This window comes from Chanodichthys erythropterus, chromosome 18 (assembly GCF_024489055.1).
Source record: "Chanodichthys erythropterus isolate Z2021 chromosome 18, ASM2448905v1, whole genome shotgun sequence".
Classification (NCBI taxonomy): Eukaryota; Metazoa; Chordata; class Actinopteri; order Cypriniformes; family Xenocyprididae; genus Chanodichthys; species Chanodichthys erythropterus.
In genome coordinates, this window is record NC_090238.1 from 46,161 (window position 1) to 57,197 (window position 11,037).

General features: G+C 39.0%; 1 protein-coding gene across 2 annotated transcripts; it reads left to right on the forward strand.

Moving 5' to 3' along the window:
• The first annotated feature begins 373 nt into the window (after nt 1-373).
• LOC137006694 (ethanolamine kinase 1-like) lies at nt 374-10,800 on the forward strand. Of its 2 annotated transcripts, XM_067367659.1 has the most exons (8): nt 374-661; nt 4,818-5,080; nt 5,301-5,444; nt 6,960-7,102; nt 7,199-7,282; nt 7,356-7,516; nt 7,824-7,897; nt 10,366-10,800. In XM_067367659.1, the coding sequence occupies exons 1-8, from the start codon at nt 515-517 to the stop codon at nt 10,433-10,435; spliced, it is 1,086 nt and encodes a 361-aa protein (XP_067223760.1). In that variant the 5' UTR covers nt 374-514; the 3' UTR covers nt 10,436-10,800. The 2 variants fall into 2 exon arrangements, with proteins under 2 accessions (XP_067223760.1, XP_067223761.1); XM_067367660.1 differs by lacking the exon at nt 7,199-7,282.
• The last annotated feature ends 237 nt before the right edge of the window (nt 10,801-11,037 follow it).

Here is an 11,037-nt window from a genome sequence, read left to right on the forward strand (position 1 = left end):
CAAGTTATTTGACATTTTCTGACTTATTTTGACATCTTCTAAAATTTTTTTTTTTTTTTTTTTTTGAAGAAACGCAATAGTTACTTTCCCTGGTAATTAGTTACTTTTATAATGATCTGACTCAGTAACTATTCGTGAGAAGTGACGAACTATGATTACTTGTGTAAAGTAAGGTGCCCAGCACTGGCTAGAGATAAAGACGATGACTGCACATTCACAATCTATTCTTACTTCAATCAAGCATCAGGGTCTTCCTCTTTAGATGTTCTTCATTTGGAACGAGGGTTAATAAGTAAACTCTGCACTAACTAAGCAGTGAAGATGCCCAAAAGAACGTTGTACTTTGATAGTCCCACAGATGTGCTGAGTCACTGAACACACAGAGGTCCTGCGAGCCCGACACTCGATGGACCGCTGAGATAAGATCATTACTCTGACAAGACCTCAAACAGAGCTTCCTCAGGCCTTCATTCACCTGATTTAGATTATCTGAGCTGCGAAGCATTTAAAAAGAATGGAAATGAACAGGAGTCCAGATGATGGGTGCTACAAGAGATTACATTTAGACGTCTGTATTGATGAGCGCAGCCCTCGACACGGCGTCTCTGAACTTCTCAAGAAACTGCGGCCAGAGTGGAAACCAGAAGATGTTCAGATCAAGGCAAGCTCATTATCAACATTTAATAGACGACTTTAAAAAAATCATTTGATTTAGTTTGTGTAGGTGTTTAGTATTTGCATTATGAAGAGTTGAGTCCTAAATTGACTGAAAGAGTTTTTTTTATTTCCATAATTATTCCTGTTCAAAAGGAAAAGGGTTTCCCCTAATTATTGAATGGGAAATGAAAGATGGCCTGCTCAATCTGAACATTTACATCCATGCACTGCTACATGATTTATCCAACTGACTTGACATTGCACACACACACACACACACACACACACACATACGCGCACACACACACACACACACATACGCGCACACACACACACACACACACACACACACATACGCGCACACACACACACACTGTATGTATATATATATTACAGTGTTAGTGTGTATGCATGTATAAGGACATAAATTACACTATGCTCAACATGACACTAAAGAACGGACTGAGCCTGTTTTCTTCTTCTCATTTTCCTCATTACTGTCATCTGATGTAGTTTTGGTTCCTTGTCACGATCACCTTTGGCTTGTGCTCATTTGGGGTTTGAACAACAACAAATATTCAGCAATATTATGGTTTTAACTGGTTTTGGAGGGGATTCTGGAAGTGTTCGAGGGAAAGGAAACTCGTTCGCTGGAGCGTAACCCTCGAGGTCATCAGCTCTGACAAACAGCTCCACATTTGCTCATGAGTCCAGAGCACATTGTTGCAGAACACGGGTCCTGATGTGGCGTTGGAGGACACAGTTTGTGATAACAGGTGTCAGCTGCACTGTTAAAGGCATCACAAGATGTAATATCAGTCTCTGGTGTCTCCAGAATGTGTGTGTGAAGTTTCAGCTCAAAATACCCCACAGATCATTTATTATAGCTTGTCAAATTTGCCTCTATTTGGGTGTGAGCAAAAACACGCCGTTTTTGTGTGTGTCCCTTTAAATGCAAATGAGCTGCACTTTCCAGAAGAGGGCGGAGCTTTAACAGCTCAACAACAACAAAGCTGGAGAATCTCACGCAGCCAAAATGAGGAAAGTGTTCAGCCTTACATTGTTCAAACCGGAGTCGACACTGATGGAGAGACTCAGGAAGAAGTTACAACTTTTAGACGTTTCTGAATGGTTAGTGGATAAATTGATGTAGTTGCTGTGGAGTTGATTCAACTCATCCACTAGCATGTGCCGTCATGTTCATCTTTTGTGTTGAATTGATCCTCGTTTGGTGTAAAATGACGGCATGACAACAACACTCGACTACAACAACTCTTCCTCTTCTCTAAGGCAGCCCAACATGGCCCCGCCCCCTTTGTTGTGTGTTCTCGGGGGCGGGGTTTATGTAAATTTTAGGGTTTGTGATTTCACTAACACAGGAAGAAGCTCGTTGTAGTTCCTAATAATCGTTTGTTGTAGTCCTTAAAAAGCGATTTCTGTAAAAGAAAATATCTCCTTTGCATTGAACTTTGAGTGTCGTAACTTTGCAGATGTTGTTTATGATCAAACAGCAACATTACACACTAACTAAAGCTAAAGAAATCAAATCATAATCAACCACCCCTTTAACTGTTGTCAACATTGGTAATAATAATAATATAATAATAATCATAAATGTTACTGAGCATCAAATCATCATATTAGAATGATTTCTGAAGGATCATGTGACACTGAAGACTGGAGTAACGATGCTGGAAATTCAGCTTTGATCACAGGAATAAATTACACTTTACTGTATATTGACATAGAAAACAGCTGATTTACACTGGATCAATATTTCACTGTTTTTATTGTATTTACTGTATTTTTTGATTAAATAAACACAGCCTTGGTGAGCAGAAGTGACTTCTTTTAAAAAACTGTAATGTTTCCAAACTTTTTACAGGTACTGTATATCCTAATGTGTTTAATCTAATATAATTGACGTACATTAACGATTAATGAATTCTAATCTTCCCTTTTCCATTGCCTTTTATCACAATTTATATGCACGGTGTTCACTACAATTTACAAATGTGTAAAGATAAAGAAAAAAAGCAATGAGAGAAAAAGTATGTATTGCGTCAGTCAGAGGGTTGGAACAAAAGTTAAAATATAGCCATGTACTCGGGTCACAGGGTCCGAACAGATCACAGTCCAAACTGACCACTGTTTTCCACCGGTAAAAAGTTCACATGGAAAGATGTTTGAATCATGATATGATGGTTCCTGTGTGGATCTCATGGGACACTGACGAATGAACTGAATGCATGCTGACCAAAACACTGACAGTGTGTGTGTGTGTGTGTGTGTCAGTATAACCCAAACATCTCTTATTGTGTGCAGTCGTGTCATGAATCAGGGGTTCCCAACCGCAGTCCTGGAGGCCCCTCATCACTGCATGTTTTCCATGTCTCCTCAATCTAACACTTCTGATCATTAGTCGAGACTCCAGACCTGAAATGAGTGTCAGACAAAGGAGAGACAGAAAATATGCAGTGCTGGAGGCTCCGGGAACATGGTTGGGAACCACTGTCATAGAGGACATCAGAAGCATTACTATAAAGTCAAAATTACATTTCTGAAAAATTATTAAATATCCTTGTATCAGGATTAAAAAACATAATAACGCATGTGTTTTCACTACTTAAAGAGGGGCTGGGTCATATACACCCTAACATAAGGACTCATTTTGTGGTATCTGTCAGGAGACAGGAGTAAACTTCATCCTTCTTGTATAGGGTAAAGGCACACTTTATGAAAAATTGTGCTTTTCACTACTCTCAAAGTGTATGACTGGAGGAAAAATATATATGTTTGTATTGAACATTGATAAAGCAACAGATTTTGTGTGGAAAAAAATCATAAAGTGGTTAATTTTGTTTAAAAATCTTATAAATGTATGAGTTGCATGGTGTAAAAGGCACACAGTATTCATACAAATACATTAGCTAAAATGTGTTTCAATAATGTTTAGGTTAAAAGTTGTTCAAAAGAATCACTTTAGCAAAGTTTGTACTATTTTCTGTTTATTTTGATAAATAAAAGAATTCATTTGTGTTCAATAATTATACTGTCATTAAAATAAGCCTATGTTAATATAAAAATATATTTTAAAAATACAGAAATACTTTTTAAAAAAAAAGTAAAGCTTCTGAAAACATTGAAAGAGATCCCATAATATTTGATATAGATTTACTGTAGTAACAATAAATGATGTTTTATTATGAAATCATATTTAATTATGATTGTTTCATTAAACGTCATGTCAACAAACGGAAAATTCAGTCAGCTATTCCCCAAATACCATACTTTTACATATTCATCTGTTATTGAAAAACTGTTGCTCGAATTGCCTTAAACAAAACTGAAAATTATGACCTTTGTCTGAAAATACAACATTAATTTAACCGTTTCTCATTTGCAACATCAAATATTAGATCAAACTGCCTCAGAATCAGCTTTGCGCTGCTGTCCAGGATCAGACACATTTGCACGTGCATCTTGAAAAGCGGATGTTTGGGAAAGTGCTGCGGCAAGTTTGTGTGCCATCTAGTGGTTCAGAGGAAAATAACATCAAAGGCGCCTCTAGCCCCGCTGTGCCCTACTCTTCACTTCCGTTCTTCACACACATTACGTCAGAACAGCCCAGACTTCCTCTCTCAAATGAGGAGTCAACAATACAATCCATGAACAACATTTCCCCTTATTCAGGAACACAGTAGGCTACATCAGATGAAGTGACAAAGGGCTTGAACCAACTGGGCTTCTGATCATCACGTTTGGGTCGATTGTGTGTGTGTTGTTAGCAGTGATCTCAGCCATAATTTCATGTCTTATAAAGTCAGCTTTCAAAGCTAACTAGTTATTGTTCGCTATTAATAATCTGACTCTGGTGGCCAACGTAATGTTATAATGACCGAATACCACCAGAAACGGCTGTTCAGCCCCGCCTGTGAAAGTAACTTCACAAGATCATGTTTGGATTGTATCCTCAAAACAGTCAGGCATCTTTCATTCATTCACTTATGAGAGTTACAGTTGCCTGGACCAGTATGATGGCGATGTTGATGTGTTCACTGAGGTGTTTGCTTGCTGAGTTTGGAAAAATGGCACAATAAACAAAAGAAAGAAGAACAGCCCACCAGTGCTGATTTGAATCACTGTTCTGTTGTTTTCAGGCTTTCACTGAGGGCATCACCAACCAGCTGATGGGCTGCTATGTGGGCTCTCTGACAGAAGGTCCTGTTTTACTGGTGAGGGTTTATGGGCAGATGACGGAGCTGTTTCTGGACCGGGATAAAGAAATGCAGATGTTCCAGGTGCTGCACAAACACGGCTGTGGTCCAGAGCTCTACTGCAGCTTCACCAACGGCATCTGCTATGAGTTTGTGCGAGGAGTCGTGCTGGACGACACGCTGCTGAGACGGCCGTCTGTTTACAGGTCTGAGAGCACTGCTGGTGTTTCATGATTTCAGAAGAACACTGGGTAATGTGGACTCTTCACTGACACTCTGGACCTCTAAGAAGATAGTTGAATTGTGTTAAGCCTCAATATGGCTGACTGTAGACGGTTCAAGCTACCTAAAACACCTAATAATGTTTTTATTGCTACTTCATTTTCTCAATATGATCACTGAAATGACACTTTTCATTGACTGCAGATTGATTGCCACAGAAATGGGAAAAATCCATTCCATAAAGCCAGGAGAAGTTGGAGACAGTTCACCCGTGACACCAGTTTTGTGGTCTAGATTGTCCCAGTTCCTGAACCTGGTCCAGAGATCCGATGCTGCTAAACAGCAAAGGTAAGATCATCTCAGTGATATGAAACACATCTATAGATTCATGTCTATGGATTCATCTTTGAAAGGACAAACATCAAATACTCTACACAGAACCGCGTGGAAAATGAATGGATGGTCAATTTAAATTCCACACTACTGCAACATTACAGGTGTCTCACATTATTACATCTTCAATGATTACCATCAAGCAGCACTACATTAATTATATTCAGTGAGGACATGAATGACAGGAGTTGATGGAGTGAATCAGATCTGTAATCTTCCTCTCTGCTGCAGCTCTTCAGCAAAGATTTGTCATGTCAGTGATCCTGAAGTTATGCACAGACATGCTAACTTACTATAAATAACTTTCATAAGTTGCACCTATAAAGCATCAAATGCATCACTAAATGCAGTCATTGCTGGTTGACAAACTCTTTGCTCAGTTCTTGTACTCAGCTTTCAGGTACGTGGTCAAATGAAGTAAAAGTAAGAAACAGCTTCGCAAACAGTCTTTCAATCACACACAGCATCATTAGTTACAAATACTCATATTATCGCAGAAGAACCGGGATAAAAGTTCATAGTTCAGATATAAACACTGGTGTCTAGGGCAGCGACCAAAATAGAGTAAATCAGTAACTCGGCATTTCAAATAATGATGGTATCATTACATCGTTACACCACCAGGTGGCGACAAGACTGTTAAAAAATGTGTCATTAAATTATTCTTTCAAGAAATTCATTCAAAAATGCAGATTCATTCAGCAATGAAACAAGTAATTATGATTGAGTTGCTGAATCATTCATTCAGATCAATCGTTTTTTAAATAGACTGCAGCAATCAACGTTTGTCAGAACCTCCAGCAGGGCAGTAACGGTACACAAACATGACGGTTCGGTACGTACCTCGGTATTGAGTCACGGTTCGGTACAGCAGGGAGAGAAAACTAAACAAAGGTGCTTCTGTTTTATCAAAGAGTAGTTTATTGATCTAATAAATAAGACATTACTAACAGGTAAAGTGAATATAATGACTATATAAGCTAATATAGTGCATATATTTAGTGCAAGAGTTGATTTCTCTGGTGAACTAACATGCTGCGGACACTGAGTGACTCTCCTGAGGTGAATGTAACGCTACGTGAGATTATTCTCAAGCTTTATTGATGTCTTTCTGCGGTTGAGAGATTACACGCGTATCTACGTCATCTGCTTTGTCCTGTTGTGATGGTTAGCAAACAGCATTGCATTACTGTGTGCGCCCCCTTCTGGATTGGAGTGTGACTCGCCTGTGAGCGACTGTATTCATCGCCTGACTGCGTGAACCGGTCCCTGCCGTCCGTACCGTACGGTTCAGGACGAATATGTGTACCGTTACACCCCTAACCTCTAGTAAATCACATGTTATTTTGTTTAGTTGTCTGTTCAGAATCATGTCTGTCTGCTGAAACCACAAAATCATGATTTCATCGAGGATCATGCAGCTCTAATTCATCAGAATATGAAAATGTTCAGCACACTTGTGTCCTTCAGGCCCCATGAGGAGACACCTAGCCTAAAGATCATCATCAGAGAGATGGAGGAACTGAAGACTCATCTTACCCACATCAGCTCTCCAGTGGTACTGTGTCATAACGACCTCCTGACTAAAAATGTCATCTATAACCAAGAAGAAGGTGACTAGCATTATAGTTAGAAGTTTTATTAAATTGCCTCTGATATTGTCTTCATAGACTCATAATAACTAAACTATGTATTTTTTCTGATTTTAGGCACAGTAAAATTCATTGACTATGAATATGCTGATTTTAATTACCAAGCTTATGATATTGGAAACCACTTTAATGAATTTGCAGGTACAGATAATAATAATAAAGATAAAGAAGCTGATGACTTTCTCTAACACACAAGTGATCATTTGATTCTGAGGCGTCAGTGACGTGGACTCCAGCCTGTACCCGAGTCGAGAGCTTCAGTTTGATTGGCTCACAGCGTATCTGGAGAGCTTCAAGAGCTGCAGCGGTGTGGATTCAGCCGTGACCAAGAAAGAGCTCCTGGAGCTTTACGTGCAAGTCTGCAAGTTCTCCTTGGTGAGTATTTCAGGGAGACGGGAAGGGTCTGACCGACGGTGTCTGATTCAGCTGATTTGGGTTCAGGAGCTTCTAGCTATAGTTTTCCGGTCAGATGGTGATAAAAATTAGATGTTCTGAAAGTGTTATAGCATTGAGATTAACCAAACATTAAATATTAACAGTTATGTGCGAGCAATGATTGACAGTGTGCTTCACGAGCAATAAAGATGGACATGCATGTGCGGGGTCGTTTGCACAAGCTGTGTAATATGATGATGCCCCGTCTGTAAATGATCTGATATAAACCCCTTCCTTCTGTCTGCAGGCGGCGCATCTGTTCTGGTGTCTGTGGGCTCTGCTGCAGGCAAAACACTCCACTATCGACTTCGACTTCAAGAGGTGCGTCACCCTCCTTTCCTCAATTACTTCTGCTGGAGAATAAAGAGACTGTCCAAAACTGCAAATCAGGACAACATTCATGTGTTGTTTTCCAGTCTTAACACTAATTACTTAATGAGCACTGTTTGGTTTTCACTATAAAACAACACAAAATGTTCAGCATATTTAGAAAGTGTGAACAGCAAAACATCACATTTTACAAATTCGTTCAGATGTGGCTTGAAATCGCTCCGTGGACCTTCAGATCATTAGTTTTCTCGTTCTTGTCTTCAAAACAGGAACACAAATAAACCTTTATTTTTTAATTAGTAATGATCAAGTGGCGGTCGAGCAGGAAGTATAGTGAAGACTGACAGCGGTGGAGACGACAGCACTGAATAAAGTCTCCTACGGTTCTCAGATACACACTGTCATGATGTAGATAAGAGACATCTCTACTGAAAACACCTCCATGTTGCTGCTGTTGTTTTTCAGTATACTGCCATAGAAACCAATGCACATATTCCGGGAAACCAAAAGATTCGCGGGACACACAAATCGGATCAACACGGCTGCGATGCTCAATGTGAACAGTCAATAATTCAGATCAGATTGTAATTGAGAAGAGAAATACACAGATTTGGACAGGGCATGTGTAGTTTATTTTGATGCTGTTCTTCGATGTTAACTGGAGTAATTAGAGACTCGGTTCAATAATCAATAGTGATGAAAGACTAAATATTAAATGTCACAGATGTAAATTTACTGAGTAGTCCATTTTCAACTCAGTTTCAACTAATTTCCAGATTTCAGGGGTGTAAAATGACTTTATAAAGATGGCAGCATCATTATTTTATTTTCACACGGAGATTGGTGGATCTATTAGTGAAATCTGTTGACTTTGTCCATCTTTGTTTCATTATATGCAAACAGAGACAGCTCAGAAATGGCACATCTTGTATTTTTCCCTCAAGTTTACATGCCTGTAATACAGGGAGTATTAATGATATCTTAATATCCTTCTAGATTATCCTTCTTTATAAACTTTCCTTTTGAAATCTTAATTTCCAAGGCCCTATAGTTCAGTCCCTTAGTTTGTAGTAGTATTACCGCAGTGACATCCTTAAATCTATATCTTATATCTATCTATTAAAACTGAAGATTGCAGAAGAAAAGTTTCATAAGAACAAGAATCTAAAACTACACTAAGATATCTTTAACACTCTTGAATTAAAGACCTGCAAACTTCAGGAAAATGTGTGTTTGGTCCTCAGACAGGTGTGTGTAATTCAGTTGTTTTGATAGAGGAAAACAAGATTAATTTCTATTTTCAGTGTTATTTGTTCTTGTTACGTGTTGCAGAGATGAGGCGTTCACGGACTTCCACAATAAAAGCGCCGGAGAATCACACAACCAAAAACACATGTAAAGAGCATTAAGAGCAGACGAGGAGTGCATTATGAAGGGAGAGCAGATGATCAGGTCAGACGAGGAGTGATGATGGGGAGATGACGAGGAAGACAGGAGGATCATGGGAAATGGGACCTGTGACACGTTCTTCTTTAAACACAATAACTACCAGCTGTTTAAAAAGTTACCAACGTTTTGTTCTTGACCATTGAAAATGGGTAAATTCAACAATTTGAACCTGGAGTCACATTGGGGTCCCAATAAAAATGGGATTTAAATATATAGGGCCTTAAATCTAAAGATTTAAAAAAGAAAGTTTATTCAGAATGAGAAAGAAAGTATCAGCTGTATAGAAAATGTGGTTTCTGGTCACTGAAAATGTGTACAGTTCACCCGTTTACTCCTGGAGCTGCATTGAGATCTCCATATCTCTGGGATTGAGCCATCGAGGGTCTTTAACATGAAGATTTCAAAAGAAAGGTTTGTTAAGAACCAGAATATGAAAGGATATTAAGATATATTTAATACTCCCTGTATTACAGACATGCAAACTTGAGGGGAAAAACACAAGAAGTGATTTTTTTTCATTTCTGAACTGTCTCTGTTGGCATATAATGAAACAAAGATTGATAAAGTCAACAGATTTCACTAACAGATCCACCAATCTCTGTGTGAAAATAAAATAATGATGCTGCCGTCTTTATAAAGTCATTTTTACACCCCTGTAAATTGGCTCCATATGATTATTACTCAGTAAATATACATCTGAGACCTTTTCATCACCATTTATGTTTGTCCTTCTACAGAAAAAAGATGAACAAATATAAAAAATGAGGCAGGGACCTCTGGATGAGTTACAGCGGAGTCCATTCCCATCTCGAGACTGTCCAACACATCTACACTGTTAAACACTCAGTCTGTTTTGTGTTCAAAGTAACTAAATTAGATATTTCACTTTCTCTTTAGTGAAGTTGCTATTATTAGTAATCATGACTGACTACTGTTGTTCTCGAAAGGTTTTGCTTTTAAGAAACAGCTGAATTTATTGGTTCATGTGTCGCTCTCTCAATCTTTCTCAGGTATTCCAGGGCTCGATTCAACTACTACTTTGAGAAAAAGCAGGAGTTCATTGGATTGAGACTCCCATAATTCCTCCTCCCGTCTGGTCTCTCGGATTCACAGGACCGCGAGTTAACAAAGACGTTTGTTTGTCCTGTCACTACCCTCTTTTCTTCACCAGAAGGGCCGTCTGGAGCTCAAACTGACTGAGGAGCTGATGATGATCAACGCTACAGACTGAGAAGAGATCAAATCTGATCAAAAACAGCCCAGTAGATCCGAGGTTCAAAGCTGTCCCAACACTGCCGCTCTCAGTCTCTTCTGTCTGACACACTCATCTCATCTCTGGAGTCTCTCCTCATGAGCGGATGGTCGGGATCAGCTGACACTCAACATGTGCCGTGTCACCTGCATTTCACCTGTCAAAGCAGAGAAATGTCAAATAATAAAGATGACAGAAGCACTGCTTGTCCTTGTCAATCATTACTGTGAGGGTGATTCTGGAGTCCACTGCGCTTCAGGGTATTTAAGTGATTTATAAGAAAGATATTAATCAGTAATCAGGATTTATCCTTCTACACATTACGTTATTAAACACTTCTATAAGCTTATGAGATTTTATTCTTTGCTTTTAAAAAATCACACGTTTTCTGCACATGTTGTCTGGCTAAACACGAGCAATATGCTCCTCC

What these genes read in the sequence shown, in the direction of transcription:
- LOC137006694 (XM_067367659.1), top strand. Translation starts at nt 515, where the DNA reads ATGGAAATGAACAGGAGTCCAGATGATGGGTGCTACAAGAGATTACAT. An exon ending in CATCTATAACCAAGAAGAAG is followed by an intron (nt 7,103 to 7,198) that starts GTGACTAGCATT and finishes TTCTGATTTTAG; the next exon opens with GCACAGTAAAATTCATTGAC. An exon ending in ATCGACTTCGACTTCAAGAG is followed by an intron (nt 7,898 to 10,365) that starts GTGCGTCACCCT and finishes AATCTTTCTCAG; the next exon opens with GTATTCCAGGGCTCGATTCA.